General features: G+C 42.5%; 1 protein-coding gene across 1 annotated transcript; it reads right to left on the bottom strand.

Annotated features, from left to right (window-relative positions):
- Positions 1-8,970: 8,970 nt before the first annotated feature.
- Positions 8,971-19,957, bottom strand: LOC130201156 (zinc finger protein 79-like). Its single transcript, XM_056425886.1, has 2 exons — positions 19,422-19,957; positions 8,971-11,725 (listed from the first exon to the last, which is right to left on the bottom strand). The coding sequence occupies exons 1-2, from the start codon at positions 19,612-19,614 to the stop codon at positions 10,761-10,763; spliced, it is 1,158 nt and encodes a 385-aa protein (XP_056281861.1). The 5' UTR covers positions 19,615-19,957; the 3' UTR covers positions 8,971-10,760.
- Between the last annotated feature and the right edge of the window lie 2,375 nt (positions 19,958-22,332).

Here is a 22,332-nt window from a genome sequence, read left to right as displayed (position 1 = left end):
TGAATGTCTTATAAAACTCTATTCAAGAGGTTTATCAATGAGAAAGCAGTGAATTAGTTGAATGAGAGAAGCATGACCTCTAAATAAAAAGCTGGCGCTGTCATTAATTGTCCTTTTATTCATGAAGAACAATATAATAAAGCCTTGGACTGCAGAAGAGGAACCAGTCCTCCCATCAGGGATGTTCCAGTGAAGCAAACACAGCCTGAAGCTGGAGAGCAGAAGATCTGAGTAAGAAAACTAAATCAATAAGTAAAATGTACCTCTGAGAAGTAGTACAGTAAAAAGTACTATAACTGAGGTGTAGTAGAGTAATATGTCCAATATTTACCTCTAGGGTGGAGTACAGTGAGGTGGAAAATGTATCATTAATCTTTCTTCTAAATGGAACTGTGTTACTGAACTCAGAGCAGAGCTCAGTTCATCTTGCGAGGGACAATAACAGATTTTATTATGGAATGGCAGAGTGCTTTGTTTTTCTCTATCACCTCGTAGGTAGAACACCAACTGGGAAAGCAGACAGAACCTGCTCCCATGGATGCCGTGGGAAGGAGGAAGAAGCAAGAAAGGGAGGGGGGATGGAGGGCATACACTTCATCAATAATTATGACTGCATAAGACTATGTTGGGGCTGCCAGAACATCGGAGTGCTTTCAGGCCTCTGGATGTTTTGACTCCCAGTGTCACCCAGTCCCGTTGTTTGCTCCAGTCTGAGACCACATGTCCCTTTGCAACCCCACCTTTCCTCTCTCTGTATGTTTGCCTTGTGAATTGTAGCTTCAGTGCATCCTTACAGACTCGGAGTGACTCTCACGCTGCTCCTTCTCTGCGCAGAGAACAAAAGAGCCAAAAGAAAAGTTCTGGTATGATGATATTCATTAGTTCAGCTTAAAAGGACATACGAAATTTGACCAGATAAGGATAAATTTGTCGTCACACGTCAGCCTAAAATAGCAACAGCTAGCTAATAGCCACCAGCTTCAATGACACATGACTTCACACTTGATGTTACCACTTCATTTTATATAATGATATGCGGCCTGTATAAGTAGGCATATTAAATTATTTCCTTCTGAAATAGAATATTCCAGAAAGAATGCGAAACAACTTGTGGTTCCTAGATTCTTAAAAAGTAGGATGGGAGCCACAGCCTTCAGTTATCAAGCTCCTCCCCTTTTATGAACCAGCTCCACCTTCAGTCCTGGAGGCAGACAGTCACCTCACGTAGACTGAAGACTTTCCTCTTGTTGGTCTTATAGTTAGACCTGAACCAGGTTCACCTGGTCCAGACCTAGAGATGCTGCTACAGGCTGCTAGGCTGCTGGGGGACGCTTAGGATACACTGAGCACCTCTCTCCTCTCTCCTTATGGACGCTTAGGATACACTGAGCACCTCTCTCCTCTCCTCTCTCCTTATGAATGCATTTTCATCTCTCCATCACACATGATTAACTCTGCTTCCTCCCCGGAGTCTTTGTGACTTCACGTCTCATAGGGTTCATTGGACCTGGCTGGGTCTGATGCCATGGCGCTGTTGAGACTCCGCCCACAAGCAATAACAGTGTGTGGGTGAGTTAGTTAGTTTGAAAAGATGAAACAGAATAAGAAAGCACTCCAAACAAGGCAGATCCTCACCACAGCAGTAAAGTACAGTAACTGTAATTGTATCACACAAAAGCCGCGTCACTGGACCGATAACTGATGAAATACAGTCTGCTGACATATTCTTGGTGGAGGATCTCAACTCAACAAAGCTCAGCAGACTGGATCGCTATGATTATTATAATTAGGGATGGGGTTTGATGGGAAATGTTTGTGGAGAACACATCTTAAACATGTTGAAACTAAATGCAAAAAGGTGATAAACGTTATGAGAGCAGTGGCTGGACATGAGTGGGGTGCGGATAAACAGTCACTTCTGGATATATATAGGGCCATTATTCGATCAAGTATAGACTATTGGTGTATGGTGTATGGAGCAGCTGCTAAGAGCACACTTGAAATATTAGATAGAATTCAGTCCAGAGCGTGAAGACTAAGCACGGGTGCAATTAAGTCGACCCCAAACATCACACTGCTGCTGGAAGCGGACGAACTGCCTCTAAGTTTAAGACGGGCAAAGCTAGCTATGGTATATTGGGTGAAGCTGAAGGGATCGCGAGAGGAACTGCCTGCAACCAAAGTGCTGAATGAATGTTGGGAATACACTCAAAATAAAGGAAAAGGGTTTGGGTGGAGTATCGGTGCAGTAGCCAATGAGTTTGGATTAAATAGGTATGAGTATGGTCCCAATGTGATGTGGGGAAATGTTCCGCCGTGGAGTTTTCCAGCCAACAATGTGGACTTAACACTTGTAGAGTATAAACTTCTCATTGTTTTACATATATATTTATTTTTCTTCTTTCTTCTGAATGTTTTATGTATAGATTTTGTTCTTTTTTTCTTCTCTTTTCAATGTTTTATATATGTTTTATATATTTTTGTATTTGTTTTTCTCAATATTTTATATATATATACAGTATATATATTTATATATATTGTTTTCTTCTTCTTTTTCAATGTTTTATATATTCTCAATGTTTGTTTATGTTTTCTATATTTTTTTCTCCTCAATGTTTTATATATATATATAGATATGTTTCTTCTCAATCTTATATACATATATATACAGGACTGTCTCAGAAAATTAGAATATTGTGATAAAGTTCTTTATTTTCTGTAATGCAATTTAAAAAACAAAAATGTCATGCATTCTGGATGCATTACAAATCAACTGAAATATTGCAAGCCTTTTATTCTTTTAATATTGCTGATTATTTTTTACAGCTTAAGAAAACTCTAAAATCCTATCTCATAACATTTTAATATTTCCTCAGACCAAGTAAAAAAAAAGATTTATAACAGCTGAGTGTTTGTCAAGGCTCAGGAAACCCTTGCAGGTGTTTCGAGTTAATTAGACAATTCAAGTGATTTGTTTAATACCCTACTAGTATACTTTTTCATGATATTCTAATATTTAGAGATAGGATATTTGAGTTTTCTTAAGCTGTAAGCCATAATCAGCAATATTAAAAGAATAAAAGGCTTGCAATATTTCAGTTGATTTGTCATGAATCCAGAATGCATGACATTTTTGTTTTTTGAATTGCATTACAGAAAATAAAGAACTTCATCACAATATTCTAATTTTCTGAGACAGTCCTGTATATATATATGTTTATCTTCTTAATGTGTAATTATTTTTTTTTACAATATTTACAATAATTTAACTTTTATACATGTATATTTTTGTATTCTCTTTTCTCAATGTTTTGTATATTTATTTTTCTAGGTGTCTTCTACATTTTTTATTCTTTTTTCTTCTCTTTATTCAATGATTGATATTTATTTATTTCTTTTTCTTCTTTCCTAAATATTTTGTATTTTTATTTATAATTTTTTTCTCGATGTTTGATTTATACATACTGTATATATTTTTTCTTTTTTCCTTCTCTTTCCTCAATGTTTTATATATATATATATTTATTTTCCTCTGTTTGATATATATATATATTTCTCTTCTCAATTCTTTTTTTCTTCTCTTTCATAAATGTTTTATATATGTGAGAGTGTGTTCACCTGTGTGCGCGGATGTGTCGGCACGCATCACAGCAGAGCGATGCGACCCGAGAAGTGTTAACGGGGGGTGCTTGTAACACCCGGTTCCGTGTCTCCTATGTTCCGTGTCTCCTATGTTCCATGTCTCCTGTGTCTTCTCTCTCTTGTTTAATTCCCTGCACCTGCCCTCAGCCACTCTAGTCTCGTTAGTCTGATGTCGTACACCTGTTTCCCCCCCTATATATTGTGTCAGTCTTTCCCTCGTCTGCTGTCCGATTGTCGTCTCTTGTTCCGTGTCCTTTTCCCGTCGTCCTGTCTGTGTTCCTGATCCTGCCAGCTTCGATCCTGCTTGCCTGCCTGCCCTGACCGATGATCCTCTGCCTGCCCCTTTTGGACCTTGTTTATTTTGCAACTGTTTTGACTCGTTAAAGAGTGCTTTTTGTCATTTATACCCTCCCCCAGCCCATCAGGGCTGGGGGAGGGTGGGCTGATGGTCTGTGGCTTGTTGATGGAGCTGTGGGGGATGGCCTCAGGACTGCTACATTGTCTTTCAAAGCGGCAGTAGAACTCATTGAGGTCGCCTGCCAGAAGCATGTTGTTCATGGAGTGGGGTGAAGGACAGAATACCTGCTCTGTGATCCAGGTACACTCCTAATCTGGAGGATCGAGGACCAGAGACGGAAGTTTGAACTTCGTTGTGAATAAATTTAAAACTGAAAATGTTTATTAATGTATTCCCTCCATCGAAGAGCTTCGTTTATTCTGGTCACGTGACCGATTTTTTTCCTGTTAAAGGATTTTTTCTGTTTGTTTTTTGAGGAGTTTTTCTTGGGAGAGAGCGGCAGGGAGGAAGAAATGTGTTGCATTTAGTACCTTTCTTTGACCAGTAGGTAGAGCCCTCACCTTTCGAATAGGGAAGGGAAAGGAGCGTATCGCTCCACTGAGATCTTTCCTTCACTCTTATTCAATTCACCAGAATTTACTTTCATGTAGATCCTGTACAGTGTGTGGTCATTGAAAATGTGTTCTGATATATGTTCTTCACAGAAAATGAGATACGGCCAATGAGTCAGTGTTGGAGAAAAAAAACCTAGTAATCGTATAATTCTTTTTCTTTTGATAAAAGGGAAAACGGGTCCCACGCATCACCTGAACACCACACACACAACACAATCATGACCCGAGGACAATGGTAGGGGGGTAGATGTTAGCAGATGTGTGGAATGTAAAGCGATCCTGGCTGTATATGTAACGGATGTGGAACGGGCATGGAAGAAGTCGACTCAGATGATGGTTTTTCCAGCACTTATTTATTCCTGCAGAAGACAATAGAACACACACATTGCCTTCTGATCTGTCTCTGCACTTCCCTCAGCAATATAAAATCATTGTGCATGGAAGACAGGACCACATTAAATCTAAATAATAACAATTCTCATCAAAAACCATGACATGTAACATACAAGGGGAAAACAGCGACCCCATATGGACAAAATAAATAACTGCATGAGCTAGAGTAATTGCAGCAGAAACAACGAAAATTCTAATGTTGAACAAAAGGGAAACACATACCTGCAGAAGACAATAGAACACACACATTGCCTTCTGATCCGTCTCTGCACTTCCACTTCCGAAACACGCAAAACAACACAATTTACACAAGGAAAATATACGTCGGGGCGACCGGATGTAGCTAAACAAACGGTGCCAAAGTGGCTCAATGAAACCGCCACCAAACGTATAATTTGACCGTCTAAATGACACAACAGCTGGACAGCGTGATCGTATAGCGACCATTACCGTATGTCGCATAAACAGTTACTTTTTATTAAAGAATATAGCCAAAATAGTGCAACATCATTTTCCACTCAACTCACCCTCAAGCAATATAAAATCATTGTGAGGGAAAGACGGGACTCAGGAGCAGGAAGTGCAACAGAGATGGAAAGCAATTTCCGCAGGAAACAGATTTTTTAAAATAACGCTAAATAAAAATAGCTTATTAAAATAAAATTCACAAACACTCAACAGTATCGTTGAACAACAAACAAAAATACAATACATTGAAAACAAGAAATGACAGGGTCGAGGACAAGGGTAGGTGGGTAGATGTTAGCAGATGTGTGGAATGTAAAGCGATCCTGGCTGTATACCCAGTGTTAACGGGAATCACGGAGGAATAAAAGAACGTGGGGCATCAATTGGTTTCAGTTGAACTCTCGCTGTCCAAAGTGAAACTTTATTTGTCTCTGTGGTATATTGGATCGAGCACTTGGTGCTCGATTGTGTTTGACTGTCACTACTACGGAGTTCTGTGATAGTTTGTTCATACCTGGCAGTTGTGGGATTAGCCCGCCAGTAAAGGATCTAACTTGTGCTGCATCCTCGCTCTGTGCATTTGTATCTAACAGTGATTTAGATAACCCACAAATAGTATATAACTATAACAGTAACTATACATATAGCATAAAGACACAACATGGTGTCAGAAGACGGAGTCACGGAATAATTCGAGGACAGTATTTTAAAAGTTAGCGAAAAAAATCAATTTAAAAATGTGCTAGCACGTGCGAACATGGAGCAGTTCAAGCCGCCACCACCGCTGATACTTACCGGGAATATAGCTGAAAACTGGAGAAGATGGGAACAACGTTTCCAGCTGTATATGATCGCTTCAGGTGCGTTGGATAAGGAAGAGACGGTTAAAATAGCCATTCTGCTCCACACTGTCGGCGAGGAGGCGCTGGAAGTGTATAACACACTCACCATCATCCCAGATGGAGATGAAGGAACAATGGAGGAAGTTCTCCCAGCCTTCACGGACGACTGCAGCCCTCGAAAGAACGTGGTTTTCGAACACAACAAGCAGCTCACTCACTTAAGGTGAAAGTCCATCATCCTCTCTTTGGCAACACACAACTCAATGACGCGGTCGTAGAGTTTGTCGTAGAGCTTTAAGCCCACAAACAGATCCTTCTCGCTGGCCGTGAATGCCAGTGATGAAAGTCGAGCCTCCTTAGTTGCGTTTCTGGAATAAGTCTTCATCCGTTTCAGGGATGAACATTGCTGGCTCAAGCTAGCTAGCTGTGGGGGCGGCCGTAGGTTATAACGTCCTCCTTGAGAAATGCTTTGAGATTAAATCCGACACCAAGTCCGCTTCTCCTGCTTTCGCCATTAAAAGCTAAAAGCAAAAAACGTAAACTGTGGTTACTTTTTGACCCCCGCTAATCTATCTCCTTCTCCTCTCAGTTGAACTGCATGCGGGCCCACAAACCAATCATAGCGCAGGTTAATCTGACGTACTTTCATGGGCTTCCAGAATGCCAAAGACCTCAAAAAATACACCCAGTATGTCAAACTAACGAGATGATTGGTTGAAGATTATGTCAATCACCGATAAGGTCCCCATGTACGAATATATATGTATGTGTGAAGGCCTGAGATGAGCTGCTCTTCTTCCATAGAGACTGCAGGTGAAATCTGATTGGATAAAAGCTCCTGTTAAAATGAATTGGACTGGAAGCAGCGCTGCCGGATTGAAGCAAAGCAACAGAGGAAGACAATAGTGCAATAAGAAAATAAAAATGAACAAAATAAAAGTTTTAAATATTTATTATTATTAAAAAATAGCTATAACTTTGTAAGTTTAGGCCTTCAGAGAAGGCTTAGAAGGCCTGGACGGCCCGCCACTGCCGTCCACAGTATGTGAGGATACGGGGGTGTGAGTCAGACCGGGTCTCCTGCAGCACGGGGGCTCCATAAGGAACCGTTCTGGCTCCGTTCCTCTTCTCGATCTACACCTCGGACTTCCAACACAACTCTGATAACTGCTCCCTGAAAAGGTTCTGCCGACTCTGGAATCGTCGGCCTCATCTCCACCGATGACGAAGGGGGTACAGAGAACTGAACCAGGACTTTTTAAAATGGTGCCAGCGGAACCGCCTCCACATCAACTCCAGTAAGACCAAGTGGTGGTGGACTTCCACCGGGGTAAACGCTCTCCTCCGGTACCAGTGAGCATCCAGGGACTGGACATTGAGATGGTAACATCTTATAAGTACCTGGGTGTTCACCTGAACAACCAGCTGGACTGGGCTGACACGCAAACTTTATAAAACGGGACAGACAGACTCTTTCTGCTGAGGAGACTGAGGTCTTTTGGTCCAGGAGCATCCTGAAGACCTTCTTTGACTCTGTGGTGACATCAGCATCTTTTATCTTGGATGAAGAACCATTCCTCAAATGAACATATGTGTGAGTGAAAATACTCACATTTGTGTTTCCTTTGTCCCACAACACTCCCTTCTCTTCATCTCCCTCCTCCTTCTCTCGCATATCTTCCTCTCCCTCGCCCTTTCCCCTTCATCATGAGGTCTATGAAAGCATCAATCCATTCCCGGCTCTCTGTAGGAGTAGATGATTGGTAGAGGACAGCCCGACACAATGAGAATCCTTTGGTTTCACAACTTGAGTTCATCTTCGTGGAATCACAGGATCTCAAACTTGGTTTTCTTTGAAGATGAAAAACAAAAAGTTTTCTCCACTGGCTACAAAAAAATCCCTTTTAGACTAAACTTAAAACTTACGTGCAATCTTTAAATGTGTATTTGTATATTGTTCGTATCATTATACCACACAATTATTTTCTTCACGATATATTTAAAGTGATTTCTTTTACTTTCTGTCAAGAATTTACGGTTGTTATTTACTTAGAAAGTAGTGCTGAGCGGCGTAGACATAATAAATATCCCAAAACGTAACCAATTATCACTTTATCACAATATCTACAGTAACATTTAAAACACAGTAAAACATTGTTTATTTTTTAGAAGTCGATTAATCTAATGACTATTTCCCATAGTAAATTTAAAATAATGACTCAAAATGTTGGAATTTAAACTTTAAATAAACGTGAATAACCAGATATGAACATCATCATAACAAATACATTAAATAGTAATACGAATATTGTTTAAAAAGGTAAAGGAAAAAGTACAAATAAAGTTTTGAAGTAACTCAAAATAGCAATCAAGGCTCTGAACGTTCAAAATAACCAACGGCACTTGACGCCGCTCGCTGTGTGAGCGCGCTGCCTGTTGAGTGCTTGGTAGCCCCGCTCCCTTGCAGTCAATGCGTGCAGACGCGGAACAGTACGTGCGCTCTGAACGCGCTATTTTAATAAAGTATCGATACTAAAAAGTTATCCGTAGGTTAAAAACGATACGCAGGGTTCTTACACATTTTGACCAATGGATTTCCATGACTTTTCCATGACTTTTTCCATGACTTTAAACCAGGCGCGTCTCTAGGATTTGGATATAAGCCAGTGCGAGCGTTGTCGACGGGGGGGGGGGGGAGGAGGAGGAGGGAGGAGAGTTTCAGATGTATTCTCCTCGTGAAGCTTCTTCTCCATCCAGCTCGCTGCTGCTGGACGGAAGCGCGTGAAGGACACGCGGGAGAACGCGTTGTTTCTACTGGGGGGGGGGGGGGGGTGAGAGTGTGAGTGTGCTCACCTGTGTGCGCGGATGTGTCGGCGCGTATCACGGCAGAGCGATGCGCGTTATGGGAGCGGCGGCGCTGGGCTTAGCCCAGAGGAGTGAAGCAGCGACATTTGTAGACATAGAAACACTCTCAGACAGCAGCTTGCTGTTACGTGCGCCTGCTGCCAGTCTGACTCCGCTGTTTTGGGTGAATGATGTCACGTGCGACCTGGAGGTGTTAACCACTTGTGTACCAAATCTTTTTTTTTTTTTGGGTTGAAAACATTCGGGGCTAATGAAAAAACATTCGGGGCTTTAGCCCCGGGTTTTTTAGCCTAGGGACGCCACTGCTTTAAACCAAATGTCCATGACCAAACTGAAATCTCGGTGTATACATGAAAGTGAGAACATTTAGTATTTAAACAATGAGAATTCCAAAGCATACAGTATACCTTACATGAAACAAATAAATGAGACAATAGTTTGATTTAAAATAAACATTCATATACAAGTTTATTCTTATAAACATTTATATCAATGTTTATTCTTTTAATCAAACGATTGTCCTCTATGTGCAAATACATCTGTTGGACTGTAAATAGTGGTTCAGGCTTTGGTCAGACAGAAAGACATCGGTCCTTCGACATGTTGACCACGTGACTCTTGAAGTGAAGGAGCAACAATGAGCTGATATGAGCGTTTGCTTTCAACACAAGCGTCAAATATCAGGCTGGCATCTTCGGATGATTTAACAGAGCAACGTGAATTGTTAACCTTCAGTGGCCACATTACCTCCACAGTTAAGGCGTCACTTTGTTACAGCATCGGGTATCCGCGCCTGCTTGTTACGGAAAAGAGAGAAGTGCTGCTCGGCGTAGCAGTTGCCCTGGCTGTGGCTCCGCTAGCCGGTGATGGAGGAGCCGTAGCTCCGCTAGCCGTAGCTCCGCTAGCTCAGCGCTGTGACGTCTGCTTCCTTTAGCACGGCTCGTTAATGTCGCCTCTCCCTTGTTTAAATGTCTAATGTGTTGCCACCACACAGAGTAGCCAACATGGATAAATCTACACTTCTCTGGCATAGTAGAATATCCAGACCGCTTCCCGAGCTCTGGCCAGCGAACTTTCTAGTTAAGGTGTGTTCACTTGCAACGAGAAAAGAAAGCGCCACCAGTAAGAGAGCGTATGCCGGCTTATATTTTGAGCGTCTGTCTTTCAAAAACATATTAATTATTTGAAACTCGATGCAAATGAACATGTGAATATAACAAATTTCTATGACTTTTCCAAAACTTTTGTGATTTAAGTTTTTTCCATGACTTTTACAGGTATGGAAATTACCATTTTAAAATTCCATGACTTTTCCAGGTTTTCCATGACCGTACGAACCCTGGATACGGACACACTGTGCAACATTACTGCAGTAGATGTAGCGAGCTGACATTCAAGCTAATCCTAACTCTAAAATATCTGATGACAAATTAACAGGGCAGGTACACCTAAACAAAACAAACACGGTGACTTCTCTGCCCAGATGATAGTCTATCACTGGAAATGGCTTCATAGTCGTCAGTGGATAGAGTCCTACATGTTGGAAGTGAGTCACTGCCCCAAACGAGGGAGGTCCAGTTTCTCAAGATCTTGTTGACAAAAGGAGTGGAATAAATGTCAACGTTACCAAAACCAGAACTAAAATGAGTTCTCTCCTGTGTGAGTTAACATGTGTCTCTTTAAATGACTGCTCCGTGCAAAAGATGTTTTACAGACTGAGCAGCTGAAAGGTTTCTCTCCTGTGTGAGTTAACATGTGTCTCTTTAAAGTCCCCCTCTGTGTAAAAGGTGTTTTACAGACCGAGCAGCTGAACGGTTTCTCTCCTGTGTGAGTGAACATGTGAATCTTCAAAGTTCCCCGATGTGCAAAATATCTTTTACAGACTGAGCAGCTGAAAGGTTTCTCTCCTGTGTGAGTGAACATGCGTTTCTTAAAATCTCTTTTGAGGTGAAATATGTTCCCACATTTAGAGCAGCTTAATGGTTTCTCACATTTAGAGCAAGTTAATAGTTTCGCACTAGAACTAAATTTTGAATCACTGACAGAAACAACATAATTATTCAGAGAGTTTACACCTGATTGAGGTTCTCTGGTCTCCTTCCAAAAAACAGAGTCATCCGTATCTGGTTCTGAAGAGACTCCAGTTTCCTCATCAAGAGCTGGTTCTGAAGAGTCTCCAGTCTTCTTAACAGGATCTGGTTCAGAAGAGTCTCCAGTCTTTTCATCAGGATCTGGAGGTCTATCTGGATCTGGGTTCCTGGCTGGTTCTGGTCCTCTACAATCATCTTCATCAGCTTCTGTTTCCATCTGTTCAGTTTCTCTTTGATGAACCTGAGAGGACTGAGCTTCCGCTTCAGCTTCACTCTTCACAGGAGTGAATGAGAACTTGAAACCAGCCTCCTCCAGCCCTTGAAGCTGCTCTCCCTCCTGAGTGGTCCAGAGTTCCTCATGTTCCTCTTTAATGTGGGGGGGCTCTGGGTTCTCCTGGTCCTCCTGTTCCTCTTTAACGTGAGGGGGGTCTGGATGCACCTGGTCCAGACTGGAGATCCAGACCTGCTGCTCAGAAAGAACCTCTTCTTTAACCACCAATTGCTGCTGCACGTCTGTGGAGAATAGTAGCATACATTCATCCATCTTATGAATCTAGTGTTAAACTGTTCATTATAAAAGAGGTTAATGACTGAAAAATCTGTGAATTAGTTGTGTATGAGAGCAGCATGACCTCTAAATAAAAATAACAACATTACATTTAGCAGACACTTTTATCCAAAGCAACTTACAATAAGTGAATTCAAACTTCAGTACAAACTTAGAACAAGAATAAAGAAAGTAAAATTTCTTCAAGAAAGCCAGACTCCAAAAATACCATAAGTAATATCATGAGTAATTCCATAAGTAATAACAGAAGTAATAACATAAGTAAAAAAATAAGTGCAATTCAAGTGCCACTAAAACGCTCATCTGTTTTTATTAGTGCTGTGAAAAATAACGCGTTAACTCAGTTAATTCAATTACAGGTTTAACTAGTTTTTTTTTTTTTAAACGCATTTAACGCATGCGCAGAATGAGCTTCCAATCCGTCTGTTGTTGGTCGTCGGGACGAAAAAAAAGTCACTTGCAAAATGAGCTTCCAATACACCTCTTCAATCTGAACTCTGTCCGCTCTCATGCAGACGGTCGTGCTGTACATCGGTAATGATCCTTCCGCAGGTTCACCTACGGAAACCTTGTTACGACTTTTACTTCCTGTAGATCAGGGGTCTCAACACGTCGATCGCGACCTGCCAGTCGATCGCGACGTAGTGTTGGTAGATCGCATGACATTAAAAAGATTGGCCCGCCCCCTGACATGTTCTCTAGAGCACGTCTTTGTTCTTTTATTAAACTAAACGTCTGTTGTTGATCGTATCTCCACAGCAGCATGTCATTTCTGTCTCTTCGCGTTGCGTTAACACTTAACGATATCCGTCTCGCGCGCCACAGAGCTCCGTGCGCGCGCATCGGGACCGAGCAAAAAAAAAGTTGATATTTCTTATATGTTTGACACAGTGAAAAACAGCCTGGGGTCAAATTGACCCCAAAGAACACCGACATTAAACATTGAATGGGGTCAAATTGACCCGAAAGGTAACAGGAGGGTTAAACATTCTGTTTAGGATGAAGATGTATTAATGTTCCATATGGAAGAAAACTGCTAAATAACTGCTGAGTTGCAGCACCATTGTATAGAAGAATGTATAAATGTATATATCCGTCTTTTGTCATAAATCTCTATGTTTTCACAAAATATACCGAGAATATCGGTAATATGTGATTAATCCACAAAAACCTGTGATTAACCCGATTAAAATTGTAATCGTTTCACAGCCCTAGTTTTTATTCAAGGAAACGATGCGTTTTTCATTTCCGGCGGAAGATAGAGACTTTCTGCTGTCCTGATGTCATGCGAGCAAATGACAGAGCCGACAGAATTAGTGTACAGAGAGAAGAGGAGAGGATCCAGGATGCAGCCTTGAGGAACGCCAGTAGTGAGAGGGAGAGGAGGCCCAGGACGGAGCCTTGAAAGACCCCAGTCGTGAGAGGAAGAAGAAAGGACCCAGGATGGAGCCTTGAGGGACCACAGTAGTGAGAGAAAGAGAAGGGAACCCAAGACAGAGCCTTGAGGGACCACAGTAGTGAGAGAAAGAGGAGGGAACACAGTAGCGAGAGGGCAAGGTTCAGACACAGAACCATCTTAAAGTTACCCGGTAAGTGCGGTTTTTGAGGTAGGATGGGAAGAGGGATAGTGTAGTGCCTGAAATACCAGGTCATGAAGGGTGGCAATAAGGATCTGGTGGTTGAATGTGTCAGATGCTGAAGAAAGGTCTAGAACAGGGGTCCCCAAACTTTTTCCTAAGAGGGCCACATAACATTTGCCTCGTCTGCTGGGGGGCCAGCCGGGGGGGGGGGGGGGGGGTGCTAGTGAGAATGTGCTCACCTGTGTGCGAGCATCACGGCTGAGCGATGCGCGCGCCACTCGCTGTGAGTGCTGCGCGTGCAGACAGCATTTAACGGAGCGAAGCAGCGCGTGCGCTCTGATCGCTCTTTTAATTAAGTATCGATACTAAAAATATGCTAAATCACATCGTTTTTAACGTACGGGTACTTTGTTAGTATCGCTACACCGTGCAGCGTGACAGCAGCAGATGTAGCGGACTAACATTCAAGCTAACCTAACTTCCCAAACGCTGTGGACATCTGAACGCTGATTGGCCGAGACGCGACACGTCCCGTCAAAGATGTTCTATTGCGAAGAGCACCACTCCACATTTTCTCCACGTCTCACTGCAATCTCAACAGCAGCGGGCCAGGTGAAAAAAATAATAAATCGGAACGCGTCTCTGGTATTGTTCAGGGGGCCGGTCCAAATGGGGAGGTGGGCCGGATCCGGCCCGCGGGCCGTAGTTTGGGGACCACTGGTCTAGAAGGACAGATGAGAGAGAGGCTGCTTTAGCAGTTTGAAGTTGCTCAGAGACAGCAAGGGCAGTCTCTGTTGAGTGGCCGGCCTTGAATACACATTGGTGAGGGTCAAGAAGGTTAAGATGTGGCACAGTAATAATAATAAATAATACTGGATTCCATTTGTAAGGCACTCTTCATCCAAGGACCTCAGAGTGCCCAGAGCCAGTACATAGTTAAAACTATAATTTAAAAAAAGGAATATTTGAAACTAGTCATAAAAGTCAACAAAAAGTGATGAACGCCTTTCTGAATAAAAAGGTTTTTAGGCCAGTCTTAAAGAGTCCAGTGTCTGTGTTGCCCTTAGGATGCCAGGGAGACTGTTCCACAAGCGAGGCGCAGCTGATCAGAAAGCCCGGTCGCCCATGGTGCGGAGCTTGGTGTTGGGGACCCTAAGGAGCGAGCCGTTTGTAGATCTGAGGGTGCGGGTAGATGTTTGGGGAGTAATGACTTTTTGTAGGTAGGGAGGTGCATGTCCATTTGTGCATTTATGGGTGAGTAGTAGGACTTTGTAGTCAATCCGGAATGAGACAGGGAGCCAGTGGAGTGAGTGGAGAACGGGTGTTATATGGTAATATTTCCGGACTTTCATCAGGATCCTGGCAGCGCTGTTTTGGATGTATTGCAGTTTCTGGATGTTCTTGCCAGTGATTCCAGTGAAGAGAGAATTACAATACTCCAGTCTAGAGGAGATAAAAGCATGGACGAGCTGCTCTGCATCTGATGTTGTTAAAGTGGGGCGGAATTTGGAGATGTACAAAGTACAACAAGTACCTGAGATGTGGTACAGTACAAGGTACAACAAGGACCTGAGATGTGTTACAGTACAAAGTACAACAAGTACCTGGGTGTTCACTTGAAGAATAAACTGGATCTCAACAGACCATCTGCTGAGGAGACTGATGTCTGTTTGACCTTCTTTGACTCTGCGGTGGCATCAGCCATCTTTGATGGAGTGGTCTGCTGGAGCAGCAGCATCTCTACAGCTGACAGGAAGAGACTGAACTAACTGGTAAAGAAGGCCAGCGGTGTGCTGGTGTCCATTGGGTACAGTGGATGTCGTGGGAGACATGAGGCTAAGCTCTCATCCCTGATGGACAACACCTCCCACCCCATGCAGGACACTAGCAGCTCTGCACAGCTCCTTCATCCCGCTGTGTGAAGGAGAGGAACCACAAGTCCTTCCTTCTTGCTGCTGTCAGGCTGCACAACCAGCTGACCTCCCAGGAGACAAGACACTTCAACCTGTGCAAAATAGTTATATTTATTCTGTCTGTAAAGATAATATTCAGTTATTGTTGATTATTTATTGTTCAAATTATTATGGTTTATATTACTTGTTTTTTTATTTTCACTATGTTTCTTGTGTTTATTTTACCCGGTTTACTGTTGTAATCTTTTAAATGTCCCCACTGCGGGACTAGTATTGGATATATATCCTGAGAATTAATAGCATAACAAGTACAATATGTATCGCTGAGATGTCGTAGTACAATAAAAGTGCAATATCTACCTGTAAAAAGTAATACAGTAAATATGTACCTCTGAGGTGTGGTACAGTAAAAGTACATTATGTAACCCTGATATGTACTTCAGTAAAACTACAATATGAACCTGTGATAAGTGCTAAATTGAATATGTACCTCTGAGATGTAGTAGTACGGTAAAGGTACAATATATACCTCTTAGATGTAGTAGTATGGTAAAAGTACAATACGTACACCTGATATGTAAGATCTACTGTAAATATGTACCTCTTAACAAGAACAGCCGTCAAAACCATTCAAGTATGGAGCAGGAGACGCTGTTTTCAGGTCTGGTGACATACCGGCAGACAAAAGTGACCTGAAGAACCTGAACAAGGGCATCAGGGAGGCCAAACGCAGATATAATGCATTGAAGTCACTTTGAGAATACTGACCCCCGGAGCATGTGGAGAGGAATAAAAACCTTGACTGATTACAAGAGCAGCACCACACAGGTCAGTCAGGACAATGACCTCCCTGACACACTGAACCGCTTCTTTGCCCGCTTTGATAGACACCACAGTGGAGCAACAGCTGAGAAGACCCCCAGCCCAAGGAGGAGGAGCAGACACTCTTCCTCCAGCACCACCAGGTGAGGTCTGCTCTGGGGAGGATCAACATCAACAAGGCAGCGGGACCAGACAAAGTGTCGGACCGCACACTGAAGACCTGTGCTGAGCAGCTGGCCGGGGTGTTCACGAACATCTTCAACCTCTCCCTGCAACAAGCTGCAGTCCACAGCACCAATGTCCCTGTCCCAAAAAAGACAGCAGTCCCCTGACTCAACGACTACCGCCCAGTCGCCCTGACCCTGTCATCACCAAGTGCTTCGAGAAGATGATACTGTCTCACTGTACCCTGCAAATAGATCAACAGAGGACGCGTTCTCCATCACCCGTCATACAGCCCCGTCTCACCTGGAGCACCCCAACACATACGACAGGATGCTCTTCATTGACTTCAGCTCTGCCTTCAACACCATCATCCCCCATAAACTGGTCCACAAACTCAAAACCCTTGGACTTTCTACATCACTGTTCATGGATTCTTGACTTTCTATCCAACAGACCACAGAAGGTGAGGATAGGAACAGGACATCAACAACCACCATCTTGAACACTGGTGCACCTCAGGGCTGTGTGCTCAGCCCGGCCCTCTTCACCCTCTTCACCCAGAACTGCTCGCCCATCTATTCTTCGAACACAATAGTGAAGTTTGCTGACGACACCACTGTGGTGGGTCTCATCTCCATCAATGATAAGACACACCACAGACAGGAAGTCAAACATCTGACTGAGTGGTGCTCAGACAACAACCTGGTCCTGAACACCAGCAAGAACAAGGAAGTCATACTGGACTTTAGGAGATCCAGGAAAACCACACCCTCTCCACTCGTCATAAGTGGGGAGGAGTTGGAGAGGGTGGACAACATCAAGTTCCTGGGTCTCCATATTACCAAAGATTTCACTTGGTCCCTAAGCACATCACACACCTGGTGAAGGCCCAGCAGAAGTTCTTCTTCCTGAGGAAGCTAAAGCCAGCTGGCCTGCCCCCTGAACTTCTGGGTAACTTCTACAGGAATGTAATAGAAAGCATCATCTGCCAGTGCTTCACTGTGTGGTGGTCCAGCTACAGCAAGTACAATATGTACATGTGAGTTGTAGTACAATAAAAACACAATGTCTACCTGTGAGATTTAGTACATTCAAAGTACAATATGTACCTGTGAGATGTACTACAGTAGACATACAATGTGTATCTCTGTGATGAAGTACAGTAAAAGTACAGTAAAAGTACAGTAAAAGTACAATATGTACCCGTGAGATGTTAGGAGCAACAACATGTTCTGCACATGCATTGGATGTGATGTTATAGACCAGTGGTCGCCAACCCGTCGATCGCGATCGACCGGTCGATCTCGGAGACGTTCCCTGTCGATCTCCAAAATAAAATGAAAATAAAATCAGAAACACATTGTTCCTCGTTCTCGAACATTTTCTGAAGTGTCTTCTGAAACGTTTTCTTCCTGACTGCAACATCGACGTCAGAAAAGATCTCCGCCTGATTTTAATGAACGCCTGAAAACGGGTTCTCTGACAGCGGTGTTCTCAGCTGTGCGCCCCCAAAGAGGGGAGCGTAGGACTACAGGTGAGGCGCAGGGGAAATGCAGAAAGACCTTTATTCATAACTTTACATATTACACAAGTTCAAAGTACAAGGACATATAACTACGTCATCAATAAATAAAAGTTGTAATGCCTGTCCCTTAGTGTAAATGTTTACGTTACGGCATGAACAAATTACGCCTGCGCATGCGCAACTGCCGAGATTCTTGGCGACTTGCCAGGTACTACCTCCGTGAGTTTGGCTTTTCTGCTGTTGTCCTTCAAAACAAAAGCTCAACATTGAGCTTTTTTTCTTGTCTGATGGAGCAATCTGGTTTACTTGAAAGTGATTGCAATTGTATTTATTCTATTATTTGAAAAAGCACAGTTGCACGAGTCACAAATGGGGATCTCATATTTATTATTATTATAATTATTTAAATCTGAGGATGTCTGTAGAGCTGATGTGAACGTATTCACCAACGGGCTGACTTCAGAACCAGTCCCAGATGAGAAAACGTTCATGAATACCAAATTTGCCCCGAAAAACCCATCAGTGAAGTTGAGAAAATCACCAAATCAAAGACCAGGAGCTGGATTACTGACAGACAGCTCACAAACTGCCTCAGACTGTCTGTCTGTGTTTATGAACTAACTACAAGCTCACAGACAGAGTTCAGTCACAGCCATCACACTGACTGGAGTCACATGACTTGATGGCATTATGATGAGAGCTGATCTTACATGAGTTGCACTGACTGATCATGTTGTCATTGTCGTGTTGTAATGTAAATAAATACAACATTTATATTGGTAGTTCATCCAGCTGCTCATTGCAAATGTGTTTTTTCTTGTTCATATTGTGTGCGGTGAACAAATATCTTACTTTTTATATTGCACTTAAATTCTGTGTTCCTGGTCTCATCAACTTGAAAGCTGGACCAAAGTGTTTTGATTTCATTCAATTAGAATTAGGCCAAATAAAAAGCCTCAAGTCATAAGTCTAGTCTGGACAGTCGTTTTCTCTCAATGCCTCAATAGGTAGATCTTGCCGGTCATGAAGGCGGAGGTCAGGGATCTTGGGCTCAAAAAGGTTAGTGACCACTGTTATAGACAATATGTCAATGTGTTTGTCCGGGAGTTGGCAAAGACAGATGTGGAGGGAGGTTGTTGTCTTTAATCCCGGACCCAACTCAGGTTTATTTGTGAAACTGTTGGTTACAATTAAATCTATGTGAATTGAACTCTGATCCAAACTCTCCGTGTCCTGTGGGTGTTTGATTACTGAGGTCCAGTGTGTGAGTATCCTGTGGAGTCAGAATCTATCCAGAAGGAAGACATCCAGCAAAAACAAATTCCATCAGTAATACCATCAGTAATACCATTACTGCTGCTCGTTGCACAAATTAGAAGCAAGAACCATAAACAGTCTTGATTTTGTTGAGTGATTGTACTGTGATATAGTACATTACAAATACAATATGTACCTCTGTGATGTAGTACAGTAAAAGGACAATATGTACCTGTGAGACGTATCGGAGTAAAAAGTATGACCGTGTTTAAATACTGCAGTACAGTACCTGTCACTCTACCTCAGTACATGATGTGAATACTTCGTCCAGAACTGGTTCCATCAGGTTAAAGTGATAAACAAAAAGAAAAGAACCAACCTGCTCGTTGTAACCGGACTTCCGGGTTGAACACAGCCTCTTCTAGTTTAGGGTGTCGCTCGTTCTCCTCTTTTGAACTAGAAAGTTCCTCCTCGTACTCTGCTATCGTTCTTTCAAACAGCCCACATATCTCTTCAGCAGCCGCAGCTAGTCGCTGGTTGACTAAACGTCTTAGCATTTGGACTTTAGACATTTTCACGAGCTCACAGAAACGTTTCCTCCAGACAACTCGCTCGGCTCCGCTCGGGTCCGTGTATCTCCTGCTGGCACGCTGACGTCATGAGCTCCGCAGGACACGAGGAGACAATGCGGACGTTTCCAATGAAGCGGAACAACACAGGGTCACGTGGACATAGTGGGTTATGAAACACACCGTTTAGTCTCCATGAAGAGTAACTGCGACTCGCTCCGTGTGGCAGAGTTCCGTCTCGTATTCTTCCCGTTGCCACGCGACGCTAGCTTCTTGAGTCTGAGGTTACATTTTCTACAAAGTCCACTTCAACAAGTGTGTCCACACATCCGGGCTCTGGTGGGTAGTGATGTGTCCTTTGTCTCGAGGCTTCCAAGCGTGTGTCGAGGCGCCAGGAAGATTTGTTGTGAATCGGGTGTCAAGGCGCCTGTTGATGACGTATGTGATGGCAATACCGCTGTACCATGTGACTAATTCAGAATAAGGTTCGTATTTGGTCCGCGATTAGAATTAAAAGTGTCATTATAGCGCAACGGATTCCCAATCACATTCTGTGGACACTGGACTTTATTGCGCATTTATTTGCAAAGTATTCAAGCTTCTTTTTTTCCGATGGAAGCAGCAAGAAAGACGAGAGTTCCCCTATCTGGAGCATTTTGAGCTGATCTCTCCTTGTAAGTATTACGAGTATGGTGAAGATTCTGTCTACCCAGCTTCATCTGTGCCCTGTGAAAGGGTATTTTATAAGCACTGTGGAAATGTTGATATTTTTTAAATAAAGATGTCTGCAGCTCCTTATAGGAAACATCCTCACTTCTATGGAGGACTGAAAATGACTTAAGTGTAAATAAATAAATGAATGCATTAATAAATACAGGAATAAATAAATAAATGCTTAAATAAATGTATAAATAAATAAATGCTTAAAAAATAATTAAATACAGGAATGAATACATATAAGTTATAACTCAACAGGACATCATTAAATAAATATATTTCTACATTTCTGTATTTCTTCATATATTTATATCTCTATTTATGTGTCCACACGTATTTCTTCATTTATTCATGTGTATGACATTTATGTTTCCTTGTATGGAAATGAGTTGGGGCGGTCAGAACCTCATTGTTAAACAGGATTGGTCAAATCGGGGAGCAAGACAGAAGCAATCGATCCCTAGCACTTGGACCTGTAGACGAACAGCGTTTATTATGCGTTCTTGTCTGTACATTCTAAATACTACTGTTGTAGAGTCACGGAATGTAATTTAAGGATGTTTTCAGCCGAGAAGTTAGTAGTTTAAGCATCAAATCTGTGGTTGGTTTATCGAGATTCAGCCTAAGGATATGCGACGGAGACTTGAGGTCCTGCTCGCGGGACCTCTGAGCTCCGGGCGCTCAGCGCGCTGTGTGACCGCCGAGAGTAGCCTGATCTCGGCAGGACTTTTTGAAATGCTCCGCTGGCTCTGACGTCTCCGTAGCGGCTAAACATGAGATATAATTAGGTTTTGGAGGGCAACGAGCACAGAGTTTATTATTTATTAAAAGATAACGTTACGTCAATTTGACTGAGGGTTAAGATTCATAACTTCATATTGTAGCGACCCTGGGTCAGGAAAGCTACGAGACGTTGGAGAGTTATTATCGTTTATTCGTAGTCTACGCCAAACAACAGTGAACACCGCAACACATTCTACTCCACTGTAAAGTATTTTACAGTGAATAATTGGAGTAAATTCATGAGCAAGAACAGTTGATGTGGTGACGTCACAAGACCAGAAAGACCGTCCTGCGTCCTCGAGAGTCTGGACTCCCAAGACCAGACTCTAAAAGAACACAAGTCTGTACTCAGTGTACTTGAAATTGATAAACGGCTGAAGTCAAAAAGCTGTCTCGGCTAACTTCTGCTAACGGTGAGCTGAGCGAGCCAACATCAGCATCATGTGCCAGGCAGAAGTAGTAGAGCATAACACACCAGGTGCATTTCACTCCAGTGACCAATCATGCTTAGGGGATACATAGAATACCTTTAATGATAAAGCAATTCACAACATGTAATGAGTTAATAGAAATACATTCATGTATCATAGAAGTACATTCAGAGTGAAAAAAAGTCAAATAGAATAGTAAAAAGAACAAGATTTTAAAAAAAAATGTAAAAGGTGTTACAAAAGACAGGCATCATGGTTGTAAGAAAAGCTTAAAAGGTCATCCATGGATTAACAATCCAATGTGATTTAGCTTTAGAGGATGTTGGGGTCTTAAATGGTTTACTATATACATCTCCTCTATGCTTTGTGGGGGTAACAGTGTCTGTAAAGGCCTCAGTACCCTTCATCTTATTTTCTGCAACAGTCTTGCAGACCAGTGTGTTGGGGATGGCCGATAGTGGAACATTTAATCCTGCAAGTGTTTTTTAGTTTTTTTTAAACCGACCAACCAGCTGGTTTAGAGCTGTCTAAAACATTTTGGGCAGCAGTGACCCTTTTACCAAATCATACAAGTGTGAACCTCTAACCAGTTGCTTATTGATGATAACCCCCCCCCCCCACCCCTATCTGTCCAGGATGTGGTATTGTTTGAATTGGTTAAACCGTTACAAATAGATTCAGCATGTATTTTGCTATTTTTAGGCATGTGCTTTATAACATGCCCCAGAATCAGATCCTTTTTAGGGGCCTCGTCATAATCATAAGCCTCCTGTGCATCTTTGGAGGCGAT

Source organism: Pseudoliparis swirei, chromosome 11 (genome assembly GCF_029220125.1).
Source record: "Pseudoliparis swirei isolate HS2019 ecotype Mariana Trench chromosome 11, NWPU_hadal_v1, whole genome shotgun sequence".
NCBI classification, from domain to species: Eukaryota; Metazoa; Chordata; class Actinopteri; order Perciformes; family Liparidae; genus Pseudoliparis; species Pseudoliparis swirei.
This window is presented reverse-complemented; position numbering and strand designations above follow the sequence as displayed.

What these genes read in the sequence shown, in the direction of transcription:
- LOC130201156 (XM_056425886.1), bottom strand. Translation starts at nt 19,614, where the DNA reads ATGTCTAAAGTCCAAATGCTAAGACGTTTAGTCAACCAGCGACTAGCT. An exon ending in AGTCCGGTTACAACGAGCAG is followed by an intron (nt 11,726 to 19,421) that starts GTTGGTTCTTTT and finishes TATTCTCCACAG; the next exon opens with ACGTGCAGCAGCAATTGGTG.